At 45.4% G+C, this 26438-nt stretch overlaps 1 protein-coding gene across 1 annotated transcript; it reads right to left on the reverse strand.

Annotated features, from left to right (window-relative positions):
* Positions 1 to 5409: 5409 nt before the first annotated feature.
* On the reverse strand, positions 5410 to 24443 carry Coq2 (coenzyme Q2, polyprenyltransferase). The gene is made up of 7 exons (XM_050155780.1): positions 24154 to 24443; positions 19476 to 19642; positions 14798 to 14919; positions 13172 to 13257; positions 11274 to 11407; positions 9220 to 9408; positions 5410 to 6191 (listed from the first exon to the last, which is right to left on the reverse strand). Exons 1-7 carry the CDS (start codon positions 24404 to 24406, stop codon positions 6039 to 6041), a joined length of 1104 nt encoding a protein of 367 aa, XP_050011737.1. The 5' UTR covers positions 24407 to 24443; the 3' UTR covers positions 5410 to 6038.
* Between the last annotated feature and the right edge of the window lie 1995 nt (positions 24444 to 26438).

Below are 26438 nucleotides of genomic sequence, written 5' to 3' on the forward strand. Positions count from 1 at the left end.
TTGGCAGGGATGCTCGGCTACCACTGCATCTTCTCCCCACCTGATCAAGTCCCTGTCTAGCTGTAGCTGTACCCAACCTGGCTTCGATGCAGCCCCACTACCCCCATGTGGGGCTCACTATCAGGATCGAGACTCAAGATGAAAAAGTAATTTGCAGCCTACTGATGGCCGGCCCAGTACAGAGAGGCCACTGATTGAGTTTGTATCATATGCCACGAAATTAATTTTTGTTTTCCCTCCTTGCACTTGCAGACATACCATGCAAGCTCTGAGTTTACTAACTAGGGCTGAGGTCACTCTGAAGGATCCCCATCCAGCTCTGCCCCACTCTGAAGTCCCCCTACCTCCCCCCCCCCACCCGGTGAGCATTCAGCTTGCATCTCAGCTGCAGGAGCTTCCTGTTCGCCAGACCAGCTTCAAAGTCTTCCATGAACTCGAGAACTTTACCCTCTATCTAACAATGCAGTTTTATTGCTTTGACTATACATCACAAATTGCTTTCAAAAATGACACATGCATTGGAGGCATGAGGCATGCGCTCTAGTGCTGAGATGTCTCCCCAGGTTCCTTGTCACTTTTGTTATGAGACAGGGCTTCACTAAGTCATCCGTGTTGGCCGTGACCTCTTGCTGTAGCCTAGGCCTTGAACTCACAATCGCCTTGCTTCAGATTCCCTAGTAGCCTGCGCCTTTTAAGGCAAAGCTTTCATAGCTGCGCTCTATACTTCCAAACCACTTCGGTTCAGATGAGCCATATTTCAGGGGTTCGCCAGCTTCAGGTGGCTGCCACACTGGATGGCACGGTGCCCTAAACCACACTGTGGGCTTCTGGAGGATGGGAACTGCCTGGTTGATCCAGGTAGTAGCCTGGGTCTTCCATATGGTGGTGTTTCAAGTGTTCGATGACTAGCCAGGACACCTAATGAGGTCATCTATAGACGTTAAATGTGCTCCCCTTTTCACGGAACAGAGAGTTCTGTATAAAGTACAAAAATCTAAAATCCTTCCAATACCAATAAAATGATGGTCTTATCAATGAGAACTTGAGTCTGTCTAATGTCAGAACCCGGGTACTTACTATTCAACAAGGTACACGCACCCACAATAACTGTCACCCAAGGGGCAAAGGCACTCAGACAAGCCATAAGGAAGGAATATAAATTTCCCAAGAACACATTGCAAAATATTAAGTGCCACTGCTGGTCACAGGTTGTAAAAGAAACAGCTTTTTCCTGCCTGGTTGCTGTTAAGGAATGAACGAGTTTATCTCCACGTAGACTACAGCCAGGAAACAGCTTCATGCACTAGATAAAGATGCAGATCTTTCTGGAAGGCAGCTTGAGAAAATGTTTCCTAAGCCATAAAAATGTTCACAATACTACACCCAATCTTCTCTGGACTCTATGAGCCTTAAAGATGACAGCTAGAAACACAGGGGCCTGCCTCTGCCTCCTGATTGCTGGGAATTAAAGGTGTGTACAGCCGGGGTCGCCTGGAGGTCTGTTTTTGAAGGCAAAGATTAAAAGGGACAGATTACATGACAAAGGAAGGTTTCTATTCACGGGTTCATCTCAAACAAGAAACTAGAACTGATGGATTTCCAGTTTTTGTTAAGCAACATTGCAACAAGCTGCATGAGCCAGGACCTTTCTCATTCGTCATTAGTATTCATTATGTGTTTTATAGTTTTGATCATGTGCACATGAAGTAGAAGCATCCTATCGACGACACCATCCTCACTGTGAACTGTCCTTTGTTTTTGAAGGACACCAGCAATGCCTAATGCCAATGCCGACGCAGCTCTCAAAGGCCAGCTCACCCATCACACAAGCAGTCACGTGGTTTCAGTGTGGCGCGCTGGGGATGCCCCAGGGATAAAGACGGGGCTCTGAGTTTGTCTAACAGAGGAGATAGATAAACATTCTCAACTCACGAGAAATGTACTCGAACACCCAGGCCTCAGAGAGACAAGGGGATCGCTGGTAGGTTTAGGGCAAGGATCCCAAAGCACTCAAACCAGGCTGCTATGGCTATGTTCTTAGCACTGTTTCAGTGATACGGACCAGGTGCCAGGGACTTCAGAAGCTAGGCTGTGAGAGTTGGGATCATCTCTTCATTTCGTATTCAACAAATCCTTACATATCTAGTGGCTTAAACAGATCACACACATGAGCTTATAGTTCTGGAAGTCACAAGCCTCAACTCTGCTTCACGGAGAGGAGGTCATGATGTTAGCAGGTGTGGTCAGGACGTGAACCCTCCTCCTTGGCGGCTTGTTTGGCAAGACCACTTGCATTCCTTGGCGCACGACCCCTCCCTCCCATCACTGCAATTCCTTGCTTTCTGTGATTGAATTTCTTACTACTTCCTAAAGCCCTGTGATTACTCGGGATTCTAGAGGTAACAGGATTATTTTCCTATCTAAAGGCCCTTAACTCAGGCATAGCAGCAGTGCCTTTACAGTATAAGGATCACTGGTAAGTTCTGGGGTCTGTTTTTCAGCCTACGACAGTAGCAGGCACTGGAAGGGCCAGAACCTGAGCTGAGAGACAAAACAGAGCTGGAGTGGAGAGGGAACTAGAATTTATGAAGTGTGGTCTTGCCCCACCAGGTTCAGTAGCTTCCTAGGGCAAGAAAATCCATTTTCTCAGTTTTTTGGATGCCGGAAGTGAGGCCATAAGGCATCTTGCTAGTCACCCTTTAGCTGTGTGCAGGGTTTTTCTTTTTTGAAATGGTCTGGTTTTGTAGCTAAGGCTGACTCCCCTGTCAAGGCTGGGATTGCAGGTGTGGGCCACCTGCACACACTCGGCTCACACTTGTCTTGCGTTTCCATCTTCTCTGCTCTCCAGGACAGCAGCTCCTCTAGGATCTTGTTTACAGTCAGTCACTTGCTCAATGCAGACATGTGAATACTCACGGCCAGGATTGCGATACACGAATGTGGTAGGTAGGGCTAAGCCTCTGCCCATAACAGGCTCAGACTTAAGCCAGCTCAGCTAAATGTTGGCAGCTACTGCAGATGACAACACGGTGCCTAAGAGCTCCTACCTGGTTGTCTGAAGGATTCCCTGCAGCTCACCTGAATGTAGCTGGGCCCTCTCCATCTTCTCTGCAGGCAATGCTGCTAACAGAAGCTAGCTAAGCATGCATGACCCGAGGAACATAAAGAGACTGAGCCAAGAAGGGGTGTAGGGAATGGAGGTTAAATTGGGATTAGCAGGGTACAGCATGGTGGTGAAGCCCTTTAAAGTCTGGTGGAGACATTGAATGCTTAGCAAAGAGCCAGGAGAGGGAGAGGTGGCACTATAGTGCCAGATTGTAGTGATCCTGGGAGTCCCATCTCATCTCTGCCTCACCGTTGTGATGTAGGAGGCTGTCCAGGCTGTAAGGCTCTTTAACCTATTTCTGTGCCACCCGCAGGCTCAGAAGTGGACTGGGGCAAGGGTCTCTCTCCAACCAGCACATTTCTCAAGGCCAGACCAGAACCCGAACCTATCATATCAGCGAGCATCCTCACACCCGGACAGCCCTTGGATGGCTGCTTAACTCCCGCTCGGCATGAATTTGGTTGACTCTGTCATTGTTGGAGCTTACGGCCTACTCCATCTTTGTTCCCATCTCTCTTCAGCCTTACTGCAAGAAGTGGAAGAGCCTGAAAACAACTGAAGTCAAAGCATCTTTAGGAGGAGAATTTGTGACTCAAGCATCCCATTTATCACAAATGCTGAGACTTTCATCAACTTTACGACTCATTACTGTGAAACTCTCATCAGCTCACGGAGGGAAACGAGAAACAACTGACATTCATCCCTTTCACCTCTGACTGAAGCCACTGCTAACGGGAGGATGTCTAAGTATCTCAAGATTTCAGGGCTTTTTTTTCCTTGCCATTAGTGTTTGGAGACAGAAATCAACAGTGATTTAAATTCTATTCCAACACAGTCAAAATTAGAGAAAATCTAAGGAGACCATGTTATCTTAAAAGTAGAAAGAAAGCCAACATTCCCATCCTGAAGGCTGGCTGTCCAGATATCCGGGTTCTTCCCTGAGACAAAGAAATGAAACCCAGGGACAAAGAAAGGCAAGACTCAGGAGGTGAAGACAGGCGGGTTCTCCAGCCTGAGGGACCCGGGCTGGTCTTTCACGAGGTGCCTGGATCCTGTCCCCGCTTCCCTTTTCTCTATCTTCCCATCACCTCATCTCCTGAGCCCAGATGTCCCCTTTGGCCCATGAGATAACAACTCAGCTGCATCTCTCCATAGTCCAGCTGCTGGGTCTTCTCGCTCTGACCATTCCCCTGATGCTCCTGTTAACGTCTCCCTTGCTGCTGTTGAGACTTGCACAGCTGCTACTGTGTGACATCTGAACAGTGCAGCAGGAACTCGTCATGGCCTGGACCCCCAGGCTCATCAGTGCCTTGTGCTGTCTCTGCCGTCAGTCACGTTAGCAGTCCCCTCACCATCACTAACAGTGCCTTACATCAAGTGACATCTGTTTCAGTGTGATAATTAATAAAATAAAGGAAAAAGTCAAGAGCACAGACTGGAAGACATACTGGTGGGGATGGAGAGATGGCTCAGCAGTTAAAAGCACTGGCTGCTCTTATAGAGGACACGGATTCAATTCCTAGCACACACAGGGCAGCTAGTACTGTCTATAACTCCAGACCCAGGGGAATCTGATGCCTTCTTCTGGCCTCTGTGGGCCCTGCATGCATGTGGTACATAAACATACCTGCCAACAAACACCTATAAATATAAAATTTTTAAAATAGGAGAAAAAACGTATTATAACACACAAAAGCTGGGCTGGAGAGGACTCGGTGCTAAACAATACTTGTTCTCGCAGAGGACCTGGGTTCAGTCCCAGCACCTACAAGGTGGCTCACAACCGTCCTTAACTGCAGTTCCTAGAGATCTGACCCGTTTTTCTGACGTCTGTGGGCACCAGGCACACACATGGTGCACACACACAAGCAAGCAAAACACTTATCCTGAGTGACAGGGACCCGGAAGGGAGTCCCGAGTGACAGGAACCAGAAAGGAAAACCAAAAAAAAAGGAACCAGAAAGGAAAACCAAAGGAAAAGGAAACAGAAAGGAAAACCAAAGAAAAAGGAACCAGAAAGGAAAACCAAAAAAAAAGGAAACAGAAAGGAAAACCAAAAAAAAAGGATCCAGAAGGGAGTCCTGAGTGATGGGAGCCCTGGGGTCGAGGCTGGGAAACAACTTGACCTTACTCAGGTTTTCTGGCTGCTTCGACAGAAACATGATAAAAGGGCAATATGGAGGAAAGAGTTCATTTATGTAATATGTTACCATCCTATAAACTATGCCTGCCCAAGATAAGGAAGGAATAAACACACATCAAAATTCCTATGTCAAGGCTGATATGAGAGTCACATCCATAGATACATTAAGCAACAATTTTATTTGCTTACATTCTTTTACATCCAGAACCAGGATGGCTTCTTGAATTCCAGTTTTGGCAGCGAGTAATGATCACAATAAAAAATAGTGTGCCCCAACTTAGCACTCTCAATGATAAATAAAACGAAGCATACGGTCATTTTCCTAAGTCATGAATTCAGAGGAGTTACACATCAAGTTTTTTCTAAAGTTCCTGAAACTTCAGGTGAGAATAAAGAGAGAGGCTGCACCAAATGAAGCAGGGTCTACCTAACCCCAGGAGCCCCCGGGTGCTGTGACAGGGGGAGGGGGGCATCTTGCTAGGTGACAGCTGCACTAGAACCCAGCAAACACTCTACTCACACGCTTCTTGCTTCTTAAACAGATTGCTCAGACAAATGTAACGATGTGGTCTCAAGCCCTGAGTGTTTTAGACATGATTTTCTTTGCTAGGATGGAACCTGGAGCCTTGGGCATGCTGCACAGTGGGTCAGCATCACTCTACCTCCGAGCTACAACCCAAGTCACTTTGATTCTGTGAGACAGAGTCCCACCATGCCACTGAGTGCCTTTGACCTCGAGGCTCTCTTGCCTTTGCTTCCTGAGGGTACCACCAGGCTCAGTTTAATTTCCTACTCCAATATTTTCAATTTTTTTGTTTCCTCTGTCTTTTCTTTCCACAAATTCCCCAGGACGATCCCTAGGAACAAGAGTATTCCTAGGGTGCGGTTGGAGGTAAATTTGTCCCAGCAGTCTTCGGGTCTGTGGATGTCGACAGTGTATATCTGAAAGAGAGAGCACAACGTAGGCGGAGCAGACAATCTATTCAGGAGAAGACATAAGTTATAGGAAGCTGTATTACACCCTAACTATCTTCTAATGCAGAAAAAAATCAAAACATTTCTTACTGGGGCATCACTCATACTGTGTTCTAAATGCTCTGGCTAGGGTGTGAGAATGTTTGGAGAAGCAATCCATTGCTATGCTTGGTTCTATCCATAGGCTGGACTCCTCCACACAAACATGAAATAATACTCCAATGCCCAAAGCTGACACTGCAGCTGGAGACTGCACACGGCTTTCTGTGATGAATCAGCCAGGATACAGGTGCTCTTGTATGCAAGCCCCTTCTGGCTATGTGACTAAGACAGACATGACACATATGGAAATATCATGTTTCAGTTTGGGTCCCATTTCCAAGACATACATTATATACATGCAAATATTGCAAACTTTTTTTAAAAAGTCTAAAACCAAAGCTTTCTGGGCCTATGCACTCAGGGAAGGGACCCTCCACCTGCCCTTGAGCACAGGAACTTGTCAGCCTCTAAGCACCCTTGGGTTCCAGCTTTATTTTCCACAGCAGTTTCTCAAATGAGGAAAGTTTGATTTGAGCAGAACAACTTCATTCTGCAGGGTGATGAAATCTCTGCACATTCCTGGCTCTCATTCACTAAATGAGGAAGACATGTCTAGGTTACTATGACAACCAAAGATGGTCTACCCAAATGCTTTTGACTCCCTCCTGTGCTCACAAGGGATCCAGAGACCCAGATCTATGGCCAGCCACCTAGATCACCCACGTTCTCTTCTCCACACCAGCCCTGTGGATGCGGCAAAAAGGTGCATTCAACCTTCCGTCCTTCTACCCTTCCTTTCTGGACAGGGTCTCACTGTGTAGCTGAGGCTGGCCGTGGATTCTGGATCCTCTTGCATCCCGAGGATTATAAGCACATAAACCACATTCCTGTCTGGCCTCAACTGTCTCTTTTCTATTGGGCAGTCCGCAGACTCAAAATCAGGACTTCCTTTCATAGAGCAAGTTTCAGGACAGCCAGGGCTATATAGACAGATGAAGGAAGAATGGAAGGGAGGGAGGGAGGGAGGGAGGGAGGGAGGGAGGGAGGGAGGGAGGAAGGAAGGAAGGAAGGAAGGAAGGGAAAAAGTGTACTGAGGACTATAGATGCAATTTAAAATATCAAGTAGCCCACACACTTCTTATAATACTTATAGAGACTTGTATGTTCCCCCTCCTTTACCATCTAATACTTTAAAGTATACTTTCTATTTAAACCAGACAATTAGTAGATGACTGTGGGTCTTGTAGAACCAAGTTCTCAGTTCTTGGGGATTCTGAGACTTTCTGTAGAAAAAAAGATGAAACCCCGAAGAATCACAAATCCTAGCATTTACAGTGAGGATCATGCGGGTGTAATCTATGTCAGACCAATTCTGTTGTGCATGTCACTCAAGGCCTGCCTACATGACACATGGTTCCCAATAATACGTATAGAACACCATCTGAATACATGTTCATCATTACCTTTTTATCTTATTAAAAAAAAAAAAAACTTACGCAGCACTGTTCAGAAAGCACCCATGATGTGGGAGTGTCATATCAATCTGTTGATTTCATTGGCTGAGCAATAAAGAAACTGCTTGGCCCTCATAGGTTAGAACATTGTTGGGAGGAGTAAACAGAATAGGATGCTGGGCGGAAGAGGAAGTGAGGTCAGACTCTGCGCTGCTTCCAGAGGGACCAGACAGCTGCCATGCTCTGCTCTCCCAGGCAGCTGCAACCCACGATGGACTTAGGCTAGAATCTTCCCGGTAAGCGCACCTTGGGGTGCTTACACACATCATTAGAAATGGGCTAGTCCAGGTGCGAGAATTAGCCTGTAAGGGCTAGAGTTCATGGGCCAAGCAGTTCTTAAATGAATACAGTTTGTGTGTTGTTATTTTGGGCATAAGCTAACCAAGCGGCCGGGGTGTTGGGGACGCAGCCCCGCCACTCTTATTTCAACATACCCATTTTTCAGTCACTGATCCAGTTAAACTTAGATCTGGCTGATCATTTTACAAGTTCCTTATGCATAAGCCCGCAGCAGCGGAGGAGCTGGGATGCTGGGTGAGCAATGCAATCACAGCTGTTTTCTAGAGGATTCAGTCCGGTCACCTTAGCATTTCCTGCTGGTTCTGTTGTTGGGGTCTCGCTCACAATAGGCAAACTCTCTAACACTGACCGGCATCTCCAGCCTGTTTTCATCTGGAGATCAGGTCCTACTCAGTGGCTTAGGCTGACCTTGAACTCACGCATCCTCCTGATTCAGCTTCCTCAGAAGCTGGGATTCCAGGCTATGCGGCCAATGCTTTATCTGGCTGGCAGTGGTCTCCACACTAATGGAACTCATGATTGTTATGGTTTAAATTACATTTGTGTGTGTGCACATGCACACACGCCTGTGAGTGTGCTAGCACATTTGTGCGCCACAGTGTGCGTGTAGGGGTCAGAGAACTTAAGGGAGCTGGTTCTCTCCTTCCACTGTGTGGGTCCTGGGGATCAAACTAAGTCCATCAGACTTGGTGGCAAGTATCTCATCAGATGAGTGACATGTCTGGCCCTATTTTACTATATTACTATTATTTTACGATTTATCAGGTTGCTTTTAGAGTAGCAAAAAATCTAATTTTTCCCCCTAAATTAACAAGGTTAATTTTATTTGCTTCATTTATTTTGGTTGTTTTGAGATGGTCCAGGCTATCCTAGAACTCACTATGTAGACCAGGCTGGCCTCAAACTTACAGAGATCCTCCTGCCTCTGCCTCCTGAGTGCTAGGATTAAAGGCAGGCACTATACCTAGAAACGCTCATTTTCTGAAATTGAGGAGGGAGAAAAAGTTCAAAGCAATACAAGACAAGCAGTTTGTTTCAGGAAGTTCCTTGCCTATTTATCAGTGGTTATTTTGTTTAAATATTTTAATCATTTATAGTAAGGAAAACTGAAGGGAAAGTAATGAATGAAAAGATCAAACCTGGTGAGCCAGGTGGACTCCTACTGCAGCCACGGCAGCGTAGTAGGGGAGGGTCTGACCGCTGTTGGCGCCAGCCAGGCTCAGTGCTCCCAGCATAGCGATCCCAAAGCCACTGAGCCACTTCCTGGTGTTCTCCCTGAACAGCAGTGCTGTGGACTTCAGGCCAATCAGAGCGTCATCTCTTTTGTCCTAACAGCAGGAATAGGAAAGCGTGTTTTGATATTTAATTCAGTAAGATGGAAATAACAGTTCTCAAGTATTCAACTTAGCCTTTCTAATATATGTACAAGGTCATACAGCTGACCCTGCTTTCCAACCAAAGAACACACAAGTTAAAGAACATATAGCTACACCACAAGCTATAGAAAACGAGAGACTCCCAGCACTCAGGAAGCAGAGGTAGGTGGAAGTGTGTGAGTTCGAGGCAAGCCTGGTCTCAGAGCGAGTTCCAGGACAGTCTGCTGGGCGCTGGTATTTGAAGGCATGCCCCACACCTGGGTTGGTCTTTGTTCCTCCAGATCTCTCAGTTCTCAGTTTCAGTCTTGCTGGTGTCACAGATGCAGGCGATGCTGTTCACTGCATATCCACACCCACCCACTCTCCACTCAGCCCAGCTGACCCCTTCATGTGGAGCTGGGTGCTGTAACTGTCTCCTGTAACCAACACCCACACATACTCACAGAATTAAGAAATAAATCTTTTTAAAAAGTTTGTAAGTATAACCTGACTAGACACACAAGTAGTAACTAAATGTGGTGGGGAATGTACTAACCATTTCATAATGTATACGTATGATACATCACTTCATACACACTGACTATAAACAATGCTTATCAACTGTGCTTCAGGAATCAAGAAAAACAACAACAGGCATCCCAAACAAACCACACAAGGAAACACTAGGGAGCTGGAAGGAAGTTTGTGCCTAAGTAAATATTCTTTTAAAACAAGATTTATTTTCAGTTATGTGTGCATACTGGTGTCCATGTACCTTCCATGTGTGTGAGTGCCATGGAGACCTGAAGGGGGTATCAGACCCCCAGGAGCTAAGGGTTACAGGCAGTTGGGAAGCACCAGGTGGTCCTCTCCAAGAGCAGCAAGTGCTCTCAATTGTGGAACCATCTCTCCAGATCCCTCAAAACACTATTCTGGAAATTTTACTCATACACTCATATGTATGAAGTGTTAATGATAATATAATTTATAATTGTCAAAACTCAGTAACAGCTTAGTTTGCCAAAACAGACATATCATTATATTTCAAATCGTGATGCCATTCCAAGTCAAGGGACTACTAGGTATATTCAAGTGACAATGACGAAGAACAGATAAAAATATATGGGGATGGCCGGAGATGACGGCATATAACTGGGACCCAGCATTTGAGACTGTGGTGGAAAGGCCCAGGAGTTCAAGGACAGCCTTGTGCCTCAGAAACAGTAAGAGGGAATGTATTGCCTGCACACCTCACGGTCTGCCTGATGTGCGGGCGAGATCCAGACAGAGGTGAGAGAAACTTGAGTACAGAACTTGGACACCATCTGGGCTTGAATTTCAGCTCTGTTCCCACTACCCAGGGAACCATGGGAAGTTACTTATCAATAAAATGGGGATAGACAAGATCCTTTCTGTGCAGGCTGTTAGAAGATTAATTTAGTTTTTGTAAAATATTTAAAAGGGTGCCTGGAACATAGTAAATATTATTTAATGCTTGTGAACAAAACAGAACAAAGCAGCTGAACTGCGGAGTAAACTAGTGTAAAAATGAGCAGCAATGTTTTGTTGGATAAAGGGAGCTGGAGATGGTTTTCTTTTTAGGGAACGATTTCCTTTGTCTAACATTAAAGTCACTGTGCAGATCTGTAATCCCATCTCAGAGGAGAGGCAAGTGAACCAGGAGCACAAGGTCATCCTTGGTTACACAAGTTCAGGGCCAGCCTGGGTAACATGAAATGTCGTCTCAAAAACCAAACTAGACAAAGAAACAAACAAAAACGGCTCTTAGAAACCACAGCAGTTAAACCAAAGTTCAGAAAAATATATAATTTCTTTACCTGATGGGCATAAATAGTATCATATATCAGTGTCCACATAACTCCAGAAAAATAAAGAGGCAGGCATACAGCTAGATCACAGGAACCCTTGACAGCAGACCATCCAAGTAATGCACCCCAATTAAAAGTCAGCCCTGCAATCGGGGGAAGCAGAATGTACGTCAGCACTCCATAGGAACATATGGCGGCACATGTCAAATGCTCACTCCAGTCAGGCTCTGCTACACTGCTCTGTGTCCTTCACAGAATCTCCTCAACCTCCTGTGGCTGGTTCTTATTTGTACATCTTACCAAAAAAAAAAAAAAAAAGGCACAGAAAGTTTAACTAGTAATTAAAATAACATAGCTAATAATGTACCTAAGAATAATGTACCTAAGAAGTTTGTGCCTGGCAGAGCCATCAAACTGCGAGTGCTGGAGTCGGAATGCAGACATACCAGGCTCTCTCTACCTCCCGGTAAGCTATGGGAACAGAGGACAGACAACAGTCACTCTGCTCCCTCAGCCTCGGTGAGGTCTGTACACACATCCGTGCACTGACAGAGCCTACATCGACCTGCAAGGCTGATCACCTCCTAAGCTGCAGGCTAGAGGCTCAGCCCTCTGCGGACACCTCTGCCCACACAGCTCTCAAGTCATTCTGCACATATCTTTCCCTTTCCTACAGCGTCTATTCCCACTCCGAGCACCCCTCCTCTTCCGAGAAAGCACCACATCCACGTCGGCCACACCCACACTCTACTGCCATGTCCTGCCTGTCTCTCGGCCTCCAGCTCCTTGAAAACAGTGACTGTGTTTTAGTCACATTTATCATCTAAGTACTTGGTGCAATTCCTACCTGGCGCAAAGTCCAAGTAGGGACTCAATGAATGTTTAGAGGAAGTATACTGGCTACATTTGTGCCAGGCACAAACATTAGTTTGAAAAGATTCTTAAACTTCTCCTACCAATTTCCAGACCCACTGGAACATCACCGTCTATCCTAAAAAGAAAGACTCTCTATGAGGGTAACACTCCATCACAACTTTTCTACAAGTCAAGTCCTCATCCCTTCGTGAAATCTCCCTGATTCTTTTCATTTACTGGAAAATGGTTCATAGAATTAGAATCAGCTAGGAGTAGTTTAGAATATCCTAGAAAAGGAGTAGTTTAGAACAAGGACAGAAAAGTCTGGAAGTAGTTCTGACCTGCCCACCTACCTACCTACCCACCCTCCGTATCTCCCATCCACACAAACGCTTTCTGGAGCGCTTTCGCTCTGTAACGCCCACGCTGGGCTGGAGGCAGGGAAAGATGCTCCTTAGTCGCTCACGGTTTACTAATGCAGAGCCAGAGAGCTGCAAATACATTCTTGCCAAAGTTTCATAGAGTGGGAGCTGTCAAAGCCATCAATTTTCACCTTGGTTCGTGCACAGAAGTGCGTATTACCTCACTCCCAAACTCCTTAGGATACCTTGATTAACCATCGTTTTATGGCATATGTAGGATTTTAAAGGCACTTAAGGAAAACAGTAATCTTGATAATTTTAACAAATAGCTAAGATTTCCCAGCCAATAAAAATAACTAAATTCCTTTAAAGCATAAAAATTTATTCTTCAGAAAACTTGAAGACTGGCCTGATAATCACAGACATGTACACACCCATGCAGGATATAAAAACATGGCAGAAGCCCGGGCGATGGTGGCGCACGCCTTTAATCCCAGCACTCGGGAGGCAGAGGCAGGCGGATCTCTGTGAGTTTGAGACCAGCCTGGTCTACAGAGCTAGTTCCAGGACAGGCTCCAAAGCCACAGAGAAACCCTGTCTTGAAAAACCAAAAACAAACAAACAAACAAACAAACCAAAAAAAACATGGCAGGCAGTGTGAAGGGAAATCTTTCGCTGTCTCAGTCTTACCCAAGGCTAACTGAGGCCAAAACGTGATTCTCTTCATCAGTGGATAGGTGACGACAAGAAGTAAGGACGCCGCGCCCAAGGCTATGCTGGGAACAGAAGCAACAGGATTAAGGGCATCGTTAGAAATTAGTAACCATTTTCAAGTCATCAATATCCCTAATTGCAAGGTAGTTTTGTCTTAAGTAATATTTTTATGAAATTCTTTCCTAGAGTTTGCCTTTGCCTACTAGAGACAATGATTCGAAAAGCATTTTAAATGTCACAAAAGAACCAAACAAAACAACAGCTAACACACACGGTACTTCCATGCACTAGATACCATTGTAAGTGCTTCAGTTCTGTTCATTCTGAGCTTCACTAGGCAACAAGAGGTTCCTTCTGCAGAGGAAGGTGAAGCACAAAGAAATTAAGGAAGAGATTGTTGGTCAGCTCATCTGTGGGAGACCAAGGTTCAAACCTTAAAGCAATCTGGCTCCAGCATCCTGCCAATTTAAACGACCATGTATTACAGCCTGTTCGAAAACCATAAGATGTACAGTAAACTGTGCGTGCATGTGTGCATGCGTGTGTATGTGTTATGTGTGTGTGCACACACGAGGGATGAGGAAAGGCCAACTTAAGGTGTGCTCTTGAAGAGCCATACCTTGTTTTTTGACACAGGTGTCTTATTGGAGATCTGCCTGTTTCTGCCTCCCCAGTGCTGGGGACTGCACTTATATGACAAGTGCCCCACCATGTGAGCCATCTCCCTAGCTCTCCATGTGTCCAACAGAGAGTTATCAAACCAAGGAGAGTCCCTTTCATACATAGCATATGTTACTTCTTAAGAAAGAAAATAGGCCAGGTGGTGGTGGCACAAGCCTTTAATCCCAGCACTTGGGAAGCAGAGGCATGAGTATTTCTATGAGTTCCAGGCCAGTTTGGTTTGCAGAGTGAGTTCCAGCAGCCAGGATCATGTGGTGAAACCCTGTCTCAAAACAAACAAACAAAAAAGAAAGGACAGAAGGAAGGAGAGAGATAGACAGAGAGAAAGAGAAAGAAAGAAAGAAAAGAGAAAGGAAGAGAAAGAAAGAAGGAGAGAGAGGACCTATTCTCCACAGAGAGCAATACTTAGCAGGCACGCTCTCTGTCGCCCTCTCTCCTTACTCAGGAGCACTCTGAGAACAGCCATCTGATGCTGGGCCTATTTAGACTGACCCAAGAAAGGGCCCTCACACTTTTCTCTTCTGCTACTTATATTAGTTACAGACTCTGGGAAAGACACAGTTCCTCTTTATGTTAACTGAGCCTAACCACTTCTGCTTCCGGTACTCAGTGATTACAGGCCGCAAAAGTAAAACTATACACATACCTATTGCTGTGTACACACAGGGGATGGGCCTTGTGTCCCATCAGGAGCATCTATAGCAAACACTAAAGGTGCTTCAGAACCAAGCTGGTGTCCTCACTCCTTCGCTGAAGCGTCCCTGAATCTCACAGCACAGTGAGTTCCTTTACTCTTCTTAACCCATGAATGGATGCTTCACAAGAATTAACAGATTTGTAATAGAGAGAATTCTAACATTCCACATGTTCTGATCCAGAGGATGTGGTTTACACATAACTGTGCAACCACTTCTACTGTACCTGTAGTAGTTCAAACACAGGAGAACTCCCAGTGCCAAGGTCAGCTGTCCCCCAAGGAAGATGAAGGACTGGAAGATTGAAATGTCGCCAGCGGCAATTGGGCGATTTGCTGTTCTCATAACCTCAACAAAGGAAAACAGACACCTTAACCTCATACACCAATTCAACTGTTCGTTTAAACATTGATTAATAGACAGGTCCATGAGCTGGCAGGATGGTTCAGGGGGATGGGCACTCGCCTCCACGCCTCCTGTCTGGAGACAGAGCCTCAGGCCAACATGACGGAAGGGGAGAGACGCCTCCTCCACTCTTACTCTGACTGCTCTCATGCAGAGCTTACTTAACCCATACAGAGAAGTACATGCTATTTTAGAACTAAAGTGAGGACTGAAGAGATGGCTCAGCAGTTAATAACACTGGTTACCCTTCCAGAAATCCTGAGTTCAATTTCCAGCAATCACATGGTGGCTCACAACCATCTATAATAGGATCCAATGCCCTCTTCTGGCGTACAGGACTACACACAGACAAAAGCACTCATACATAAAATACCTAAGCAAATAAACCTTTGTAACACACATACAAAGTCATTATTTATACATACATACATACATACATAGTGAAAGACCCGAGGCAGGCACTAAAGCACAAATATGAACAGAGCGAAATCAAAATTTGAAGTACTATCGAGAACTAAAATCACGTGTTTAAATGTTTAACGTGGCTTTTAAAGGGCAGTATTTGTCCCACCATCCCCACCCCATCCCATCCTTAAACACAAAGTGTCTTCCTGATCTTGATGCTTAGCCACTGAGCTCAGCAAACACACAGATCCTGCTTCCATAGAAAGGTGGTAAAATGATTGGAGCTCTCAGGAGAGAGGGAACCTCAGCAGGTTGTGGTTAAGGCTAGCGCCCTGTTCTAGGATGGTAAGCACTACATGAGACGTGACCCTGAATGGGTCTGTGCTATCGGACTGAATACGCTGAAATGATAAAGTTAAGTCAGCTGGAGGAATGTGGATGGCGCTGTTAAACACGGGGATCATGACTGCTGCTGATTCTCCCCCCTGAAATGTGACTATGTCAAATTCAAACACACATAAAGATTATAATCAAAATTTTCAATGTTGTTAGGAATTAAGAACTTTAGATATGGGATTACAAAGCCTCACATTTGAGACTATGTTTTTAACCTATTGTTTGCCATACAATCACTTAGTAGTAAATTACCACCCCGGTATCAACGAACACACAGAAGCTGTATTCCCCAACAGCAATCCACTCTTCATTCCGTTCATCAGCAAATTACTAACTACTCAGTGCATTAATCAAACCTGAGCCATAAACATGTCCTTAGTGATGGAGAACACTTTAGGAAAAGGGTAAAGATGCAACTAGGCCTTTAAGAGACAGATGGCATATTAAATCCCCAGGCAGCAAGCACCGTCTCAATCAATGGGAACACCTGCTCAACACCTGAGCTTTGTGAACGCCATTACACAACCAGACCCCTAGAGGAAACGGAAAAGGTTGGCTGGCTTGATTATCTTTTAATGAAACTTTTTCTCTGAGATGACTGCAGTTAAGAAATGGTTAAGAAATGGAGCTGGAGAGATGGCTCAGGGGTTAAGAGCACTGGTTGCTCTGCCAGGTTCAGTTCCCAGCACCCACACAACAGCTCATAACTGCCTGTAACTCCAGTTCCAGAGGATCTGACACCTTCACACAGACATATATGCAGACAAAACATGAATGCACATGAAATAAAAATAAATTGTTAAAAAATATAGAATGAAAAAAAGAATATGGAACTCCCATACACCTGTAACATCTGTTCCGTTAATGACATCCTGGGAAACTTGATGGAACCAGAATTTTGATGTCAAGACAGACAAAATCTACTAAGATTCCTGCTCCAAGGACCCCCATTTTCCCTGGACGTCACTCTCTTCTCTCTATCACTCCTTGATTCCTACAACCGCACAGAGGGTGATCCGTTCAGGCTTTTCCTTTCTCTTGACATAATCCTGGGAAATGCACCCACACTGTTGCATGGATCATTTTGCTGTTGCTGCAGTTTTCCAGAGCATAAATGCATCATGCATGGTCTACTCACACAGGAAAGAACTACTGGCTTGTTTCAGTTTGGACTATAAGTAAAGCCACTACATTCATATGCAAAATGCCATGTGAACATAAGCTTTGTTTCTGTGGAGGAATGCACAGGCACCCCTGACTGACAGCTGTGTGCCCACAGGAAAACAAGCCGGGTTCTCTCCCCACTGGCAATAGGCGATATGTGAACTGCTCTAGGCAGCATTTAGTGCTGCCATTGTTTTCCGTTTCAGCCATCCTGATAGGTCTGTAGTGATACTTTACCGTAGTTGAAATTTGTATTTAAATCAAAGCTAATGATGTTAAAACAAAAATTTGTACTTGATACTTGCAGTTTTGGCATCTTCCTATGGGATGGATTCATGGATTGATCAGATTTTTATTTAGTGCTTGGCTCTGAGAATTTTGTATACTGGTATCCAGGTAGGTATGTGGTTTCAAAATATTCACCAGTGCATAATATATATATATATATACATTATATATATTATGTATACAATATTCTGTGTGTATGCCTGCAGGCCAGATGAGGGCGCCAGACCTCTTTACAGATGGCTGTGAGCCACCATGTGGTTGCTGGGAATTGAACTCAGGACCTTTGGAAGAGCAGGCAATGCTCTTAACCTCTGAGCCATCTCTCCAGCCCCACCAGTGCATACTTTAATCCTCTTAAAGGGCCTCCAACATATCTAAACTGACTCTGGTGAAATCCAATACAGCAATATTCCTTTTTATGAGCTATATTTTCAGCATTTCTCTTCCACTGTACTCAAGAGCTGCAGACTGTAGATTTGTTTACCATGATGACAACACCCACCTTCCTGATAACGTACTTACACAACGTACACTTACGCCCTTTGCCAAATTTCAGACATTCAGCTGTTATTTCTTCAGGTATTTTTCAGTATTTCTTACTTGAAACCCAAGAATTTTATGTGTCCCTAATCTCATTTATTTTATTTCATTATTTTATGTGTATGGTGTTTTGCTTGTATGTATGTCATGTGAGTGCCTGGTGCTTACCAAGAGGCCTGGAAAGGGCTTCAGATCCTCTGAAACTGGAGTCACAGATGGCTGTGAGTGGCCATATGGGTGCTGGGAGTTGAACCCAGGTCCTCTGGAAGAACAGCCAGTGCTCTTAACCACTGAGCCATCTCTCCAGCCCCTCTAATCTCATTTTAAACTTGTTTTAGCTGGGTTATTGACACCACTTTGGTCAGGGGAAGGGACTGCAGATGCTGCCTAATTATTTCCAGGTGGAATTAGAAGCGCACCCTGCTCCTGAGAAATAGGCTTTTGCGGGTGCTTGGTTTTGTCTGTGCCCATTTGTGTCCCCAGCCTGCTGGCCTCTTCAGTTCCAAGACTGAGATATGCGAGACAAAAACAATACAGAAAACTAATGTACCATGCTCTTCTGGGGTTCCTGGGGCTCTGCCACCTTTTCCTCTCCAGGCGGTTTTGTTCTTTTCTATGTGACAGTTGGAGTTTCAGGCGTACTTAGTGGGAAGGATAAAGGACAGCACATGCGGTCCCCTTCCTGGAGCACAAGTCAGACTACGTGAGTGGTTACAGGGTGGGGCTGTCGCATGCTTTCTAAGGCTGCTCAGTCACATACTGTACCTTTTCATGTCTTCCTCAATATGTACTTCCCAAGCTCAACAGTCTTAGACTGGTTCTGAGGGTAACTAAGAACAAAATCCTTTCTGAATATTTAATCTCAAATGTTCGCTTTTATAAACAGCACATGGCTCCTCACACATGTGCTAATTTCTAGCACTGGTTTTCATCTTCTATAAGCCTTACACTGAGCTTTAAAAAGGGAATGCTGAACTACTTTAAGCACAAATCTGAAGTCTCATTTATAACAATATGCAGAACGAAAATGATCCAGGAAACATCAACATTCAAATCAGGTTTGCATTTGCTGGCCAATCAAATAGCCACAGCTGTCTGTATGGCACGGAGCTGCCCATCACATGGTTTCTCCCACTTCCATCCCATCCCGTTCCCGGGAAACACGCACGCACACAGGAGGGGAGATAGAGACAACTGTCCACTACAGTCACTTCTGTCTCACAGTAAGAAACTAACTAGGAGTAAAACAGGCCACTTGTGAGAAGTGTATTTTCAGTAGGTGAGCTCTTGTGATAACACTTGTTGGTGTATAATTTAAAACTCATACACTCAGGGTCTGGTATTTTCCACTTCTTAGTTTTGGTCCATGGCTGACTGTGGGTAACTGAAACTTAAGAGCAAACTGAGGGCAGGGGCTTTGGTGGAGCCAAAGCTAATGCCTGCCTTAGTCATTTAAACTAAGACCTCGGAGGAAGGGATGACATCTTTAGACGTGGAAAGGTTCAGGGTCAATTTCTAGCTGTCTCTCCTACCTTTAGCTCCTCCATTCTAAATTGCCTGTAAAACTCCAGTACACATCCCTGCTCCACTCTTCTGCCGGAGGGAACAGTGGTTAGTCATGGCAGACTTCAGTGGCATCATGTGAGGTCACCATGGTGTTCTGCAGAAATGAGAGAAGCCTCTGTTCCCTCCCAGGGTGAAGCTACCTTTTTATCGAAGTCACGGTCCCACATGTCATTAATAGTACAGCCCGCTCCACGCATCAGAATAGCTCCAGTGCCAAAGAGTGACAGCATGTACCAGTCAGGAAAACAGCCTGGTTCAGCGGCCAAACCAATGCTCCAGGTGCATGGCAAGTACAGCAGCCAGGTTCCTAAACAAAACCAGAACCACACGGAAAACAGAAACGGACAACAGAAACGGACACATTTAAATCAGATAATTGCTTCACTTTCTTAATCACTGTTTTGGCTTCTGCTGCTGTGACAAATACCATGACCAGCTGAAACCAGGGAAAGGGTTTATTGGGTATGGCTATCCCCATCACAGACCATCACTAAAGGGAGGCAGGACTGATGCCTGCTGGCTTGCTCAACCCACTTCCTTCTACCACCCAGAACCATCTGACCAGGGTGGCACTGTCCCCAGTGGGTTAGGCCTTCCACATCATTAACCAAGAAAATGTCCTGGGCAATCAGATGGACACATTTTCTCAGTTGAGGTCGCCTCTTCCCAGATGACTCTAGCTTGCGATACCCGCCCCCATACACACACATACAAAATCAAGTACACAGCAAATCACCACATCCCCCCCCAAAAAGTATAATCACAGTAAAACATAAGACAGGCCAATGCCTGGAATTACAGCACTGGGGAGGCTGAGCAGGAGGACCAAGAATTCAAAATAATGGTTCCTAAGCTACAGAATACCCAGAGCACAGTGTAGCAAGACCTTCCTTGGCCACAGGTGCATATTATGATTATGAGCTCACTTGCTGAGAGCCTGTAGTGGTCCCTAAAGATTAGGCAGCTCTTGCAGACCAAAAGGTCAGGAGACTACCACATGTAAGGGGGCAGATACAGACAATAAAGTATCTGAAGGCTTAAGTCTTAATTTCATCCGAAAACAGGGAAAAAGAGCATCTACCTCACTGAGTTTTAAAAGAGATACAAATACGGGCAGTGGTGGTGCACACCTTTAATCCCAGCACTTGGGAGGCAGAGGCAGGCAAATCTCAGTGACTTCAAGGCCAGATTGATCGACAGGACAATTAGGAATGTTACACAGAGAAACTCTGTCTCAAAAAAACAAAATAAAACTAAAAGAGATGTAGCATACATAAGTACAGTCAGTTTTCTCTCGTTTTTAACTCCTGAAGTAATAATATTAATATTCCTTGCGCCCCTGTCATGTGCAGGCACTGATCAAAGCACAGGGATGTGTAGGAACTCCAGGTACAGGCAGCAAGAGCTGTCACAAGGCACTTTTGAGTCTGAAGGAGGACACCCCCTACAGGCACTGGCATTTAACTAGTGGCTTTAGTGGACGGTGCTGTGTGGGAGATGTAGGAGGTGCAACCATAGAGGACGAAGCCTATCACTTTGTTTAAAGACGCGGCCCTTCTCAGTGTGCTCTCTGCTCCCTGCTTGTGGTTCAAGATGTGAACTCTCGGCTTCTTTCTAGCCACATCTTGGTGCCATGCTCCTCGCCATGATGGATCTAACCCTCTGGAACCACAGCCCAAATAAACCCTTTCTTCCATAAGTCGCCAGATCATGGTGTTTTACCACAGCTTAGAAAGGTAACTAATCCAGAGACTGAAAGACAGAGGGCAGGATTTACCCGAAGTCACGCTGGTTAAGATGGAGCTCTAACCCAGAAGTCTAGCTGCAGCTCAGGTCAAAAAGTCTCAGTTCCCATACCTAAATCTCAGCACACACGGACATTCTACTGCTTCAGCTCTACTGACTCCAGGAACACTTCTGTCTGTCCTCTGTGACACCTTCGTTCCTATGGCTATTCTGTGAAGACAGGTACCGGGTAGTGAGAAGCCAAACAGGCTACGAACAGAAATGTTTATTATGAAAGAGAAAAACTCTGGGAGATGAAATAAAATGGTCAAATTCTGAAAGTGAAGGGCAGAACAAAATGCCCGTGTAGACTGGGCCTATGATTCTCTAATTATATAGATTTCCTTAAGACAACAAAATCACCCATGGAGAAGGAAAAATGACACTGCCATTTTGGTGGAAAGAGTGCCACCTGGTGAAACTTGTGCAATAATGCAGGCTTTGTGGAGCTCAGCAGTATTGTGCTGGCCTAGCATATGGTACTGGAAAACAACAATCAAACTTTGTTACTGCCTTCTCAAAAAACACTGAAGCCTGATAGTAGTCTATGAAAGTAATAAAATATAATCCCACTACAGTAAAATAATAACTGCCTCACTGTCTCACAAGAAGAGAAATTATAAATATTAAGCAGAAATGCTACTGCCAATTACTGCTCCTGACACATGGTTGGGGCCCAAAACCATTTGTTGAGTGAATTCTATCCTGTATTCATCTTATTTAGCATCAAAACATGCAAGCCAGCCGGGCAATGGTGGCGCACGCCTTTAATCCCAGCACTCGGGAGGCAGAGGCAGGCGGATCTCTGTGAGTTCGAGACCAGCCTGGTCTACAGAGCTAGCTCCAGGACAGGCTCTAAAGCCACAGAGAAACCCTGTCTCGAAAAACAAAAAAACAAAAAAAAAAAAAAAAAAAAATGCAAGCCAGCATTTTAAGATACTTAACACATAAAACTATAAATCTCTAACCCCCACTACTATTCTGAAGTAACAGTGGCTAATGCTAATAAAGCCACTAATAGTGCCCTTATACGCAGGCATGATTCAAAGTATCTATCATGGTGTAGATGTTAAGAATAATTTTAAAAAGTCAACATTAGCACTTCCCTTTTATAGGTAAAAAAATGAAAGTGTAGAGACGTGAAGTAATTTAACCACACTCCCTCCACTGAATGGAGAAGGGCCAAAGAGGTCTGGGTCTAAACTTGGCTCACGACCATTTTATAGAGTCCTGTTACATATACAGCCGCTAGAATATGTTTAATTGTGGAAGCAGGAACAATGGCAGCCGTTGATTTGTCCTGCATGCCTGTAAGTCTATCCTGTAGCTCTGTCATACAGAATCTAAGAACAGAATTATAAAGTGCTGTGTAAACCCTGAGTTACATAACACGCTAACAATTGCAGGCCTACCTTCCGTTTAGAGGCTTTTGTACTTTAATCTCTGATTGTTAAAATCTGGTGCCTGAATCCCAAACAGGAACGAACACATGTAAAGACTATCAAAAGCAAGGCCTTGTTGGGTGCGGTGCCACTCCAAAGAATGAGGCAAGCTCTGTAGTACAAAGCCAACAAGCCCTTGTCTCAAACAAAATGAAATAAAACCCAGAATGGTGGTGCACGCCCGAAATCCAAGCAATTGGGAAAATATGGAGGCAGGACAGAATTCAAGACTGGCCTCAGGTACATAATGGGACCCTGTCTGAAAACAAAACAACAAAACCCACACAAGGCCACTTTGGGGGGTGAGTCTGGACAGAAAAAGGTGGAATAAGCAATTTAAACATTTGGATGTACTTCTAGACACTGAAACTGTATATACCAACATCAACATTGGCCAGAATTCAGCCTTCACCTCTTCCTGTTACCACTTTCTTCGGTCCAGCCTGTCTCCCATTGTGTGGTTTTGCAGGCAGGCTATTTTTTTTTTTTCAAGACAGGGTTTCTCGGCAGCTACATAGTCAGTCTGGCACTAGCTCTTGTAGACCAGGCGGGCCTCAAACTCACAGAGATCCGCTTGCCTCTGCCTCCCGAGTGTTGGGATTAAATGTGCACGCCACCACCGCCCAGAGGTTAATATTCTTAATACACGACACGTTTTTGTTTTTTCAGAGCATATAGCTCAGACTGGCCTGCGACTTGAACCAGTCGTCCTATTTTAGCCTCTAGAAGGCTACATCACAGGTGTGAGCCACCACATCTGGATCTCGAAACTATTTCTCCAAGAGCTCTTCACGCCTCCGCAGCACAGGGCTTCCTTTGGAGTGCTATTTCTTCAAGGACTGGAGACCCTTAGAAAGTTCTTTTTCTTGTGCATGACCTATACCAGAGATTTGTTTCTATACTTTCCTAGGTCATCAACTCTTTTCCAACCAGAAACAAATTCTTTGAAAACTGGTAGTTTCCCTAGCTTTCTATCACTGGGGCCGAGTAAATTCCGTTAGAACTGCTGGGCTGCGCTTTAGGATCTCCGTGCATATGGAGCTTATATTGTATCACAGCTGTCAACGGTGCACACATTAATAACCGATAGGCACTATGATGAGCAGGAGGAAAAAAAAAAGAAAGGGGTCATAGTAGAAAGAGATGATTGTGTCAATTTGACGTTTACAGGCAACCCGGAAGCGCGACACTGTCTGCGTCAAAGGCACTAAACCTCGGTAACCGGTGATGCAGGAAAAAAAAAAAGCCTGGCACTAACACTAGGTCCTCCTATAATGAGGAGCCTTGGTTTCTTCAACCGTCTTACTAATGTGTCTTTGGGCCTGACAGGGTTGGCGGCAGAATCGAAAACGAATGAATGCAGAAACGCTCCAAGTCTGCAAATCGCCACGCGTGGGTTTCGAGAAAGCAAAGGTGCGCTAGATCATCTCCGAAGGGCCTCCGTGGAACTCATCTTTCTTGCTATCACTGTCCGCCCCCGGGGCTCAGGACAATAGGGGGTCCCTGGCTGAAGTCCTGACCAGGTCCCGAAGTGACCGGACCCACGGGCCCACCCATGGCAGCCGGGGCCCCGCCCTCCCGCCTCACTCACCGATGGGTTTGTCCAGGCGCATAAGGCGCAGGTAGGGCTGCAGGGGGCGCGGCGCCCAGTTCACCACGGCCGCGGCCGACAGGCTGAGTGCGCGCCCGCGCGGTGCCCCCGGGGCCGGTACCCGCCAGTCCCGCGCGCACCAAGCCCCTGCCGTGCGGACCAGGGCCAGAGAGAGTCCGAACGGACATCGCCGCCACGCCGGTGTCACCGCCCTCAGACCCCACGCCAGCCCTGCGCCCCGCAGGCCCAGCATGGCGCCGAGGCTCGACGCCGCTTGCTGACGTCATCAGGGGCGACCCACCTCGAGCGGGCGAGCATGCGCAGTGGTGGCGAACGGCCGTTAGCTGGCTGGGTGGGAACTCAACCGGCTTTAAGGTGTCGCTGGTGTGTGTGTGCCTGTGTGTGCATGAGTGCGTGTCTGTTAGGTTGCCTGTATGTATGTAGAAGTGTATGTGTGTCAGGTTGTCTGCATGTATGTAGCAGTGTCTGTGTGTGTGTGTCTGTGTGTGCCTGAGTGCGTGTCTGTTAGGTTGCCTGTAGGAATGTAGAAGCGTCTGTGTGTCAGGTTGACTGCATGTATGTAGCAGTGTGTGTGTGTGTGTGTGTGTGTTTTAGGCTGCCTCCATATATGTGCATTGCGTGTATATGTGCTGTATGTACGTGTCAGGATGTCTTCATGTGTGTAGCAGTGTATTAGGTTTGTATGTATGTGGAAGTGTGTCAGGTTGCCTGTGTGAGCATCATGTGCGTGTGTGTTGTATGTATGTGTCATGATGTAGCAAGTTCTCCTGTATATGTGTTGCTTTATCAATGCTTGTTTAATTTGCATAATCTGGTTTCCATACACCTTGTCTAACTCTGCTTGGAGCTACGGTAATTTCCGTTCCGTTTCTTTTCTCATTTTTTGCATTATACCGGGTTTCTGAAAAGTTTTCTTCATTTTTCTTTTGGAGTTCTTTGATTATCACCATGAACTGTTTAATTTCTAGGCAACATTGCTTCACTTTTTGCTTAGAACCAGCTAGTTCAAGGTTTAAGCTTTTGGTTTCTTGGTCTTTTTTGTTTTTTGTTTTGTTTTGTTTTGTTTTGTTTTTCAAGACAGGGTTTCTCTGTAGCTTTGGAGCCTGTCCTGGAACAAGCTCTTGTAGACCAGGCTAGCCTCAAACTCAGAAATTTGCCCACCTCTGCCTCCTGAGTGCTGGGATTAAAGGTGTGTGCCACCACCGCCCAGCGTAGGTAAACCCCAACACACAAATCAGATATGTTACAGCTCACAACCTGTAACTCCAGCTCCAGGGGGATGTGACGCTCCTGTCCTCTGAGGACACCCCTCCCACATAATTAAAAAAATAACAAAAAATACCTAAAAGAGTTCAAGGCAAAGTCAAGGAGAATGAATAACTTAGATGTTGCTATTGCTGTGCCCAGATTACAACCCCCAGAGAGCCCACCAGAGAGGCCAGACTGTAATAAGTAAGGTTTGTTAGCATACTATGAACTAGTTCGGAACTCATCTCCACCCCCCTCTGCAGTGAGGTAGAGAGGAGTCAGAGCTCCTCTGTGGGCTTAGCTTTTAAAGGTAAGAATTACAAGAAGGCCTTTTGAAGTTGCTGTGGCACAGGAGCAAGGTCTTTTACTCTGTCCCATCCTATGTCAGCTAGTTCTTTGTTCTTAGAGCAAGGCCATACTGTTCCTGAGTCAGGCCATCTTTATCAGCCTATACCAGATGGCCGGGCGTAATTTCTCAGGTGGTGGTGGGGAGGTCACTATCTTCCTGGGAACAAGCTAGTCTGGGTTTTTATTTTTAAAACATTTTGCTAGAAAATTCCTTCTCTTCCCTTGAGAATAAAGGGTGAGGGTCTCACAGCTATAATCATACAAGTGAAAAATTAGGCATTGCATTTATTCAGTGGAAGAGGAACAAGGAAAATAAGTAGGTAAGTCCAGACATTATGACTGAAGTAGGAAATTATCTATGCCTGATGGTTCCTTTTCTTCAGAGTCAAGAACCTCAATGTTGGGAGGATGGGCTAAAATAGGTAGGAGGTAAACAGAAGATAGTGAAGGAAAAGGCTCCATCAGTCCATCCATCCATCCATCCATCCATCCATCCATCCATCCATCCATCCATCCATCCAGAGCAGTGACGAGGATCAAATTCAGGGCCCTTTGTCTGTTCTCGGCTAACATTTTCCCAGCGGGCCACAACTTCAATCCATCCAAACCAGACTTTCAAATGTAAGAACCTGTAACCTTTAGCTTTCTTAGAAGAATAAACATGCAAA

This window comes from Alexandromys fortis, unplaced genomic scaffold (assembly GCF_014885135.2).
Source record: "Alexandromys fortis isolate MF-2015 unplaced genomic scaffold, M_Fortis_MF-2015_v1.1 scaffold_87, whole genome shotgun sequence".
NCBI classification, from domain to species: domain Eukaryota; kingdom Metazoa; phylum Chordata; class Mammalia; order Rodentia; family Cricetidae; genus Alexandromys; species Alexandromys fortis.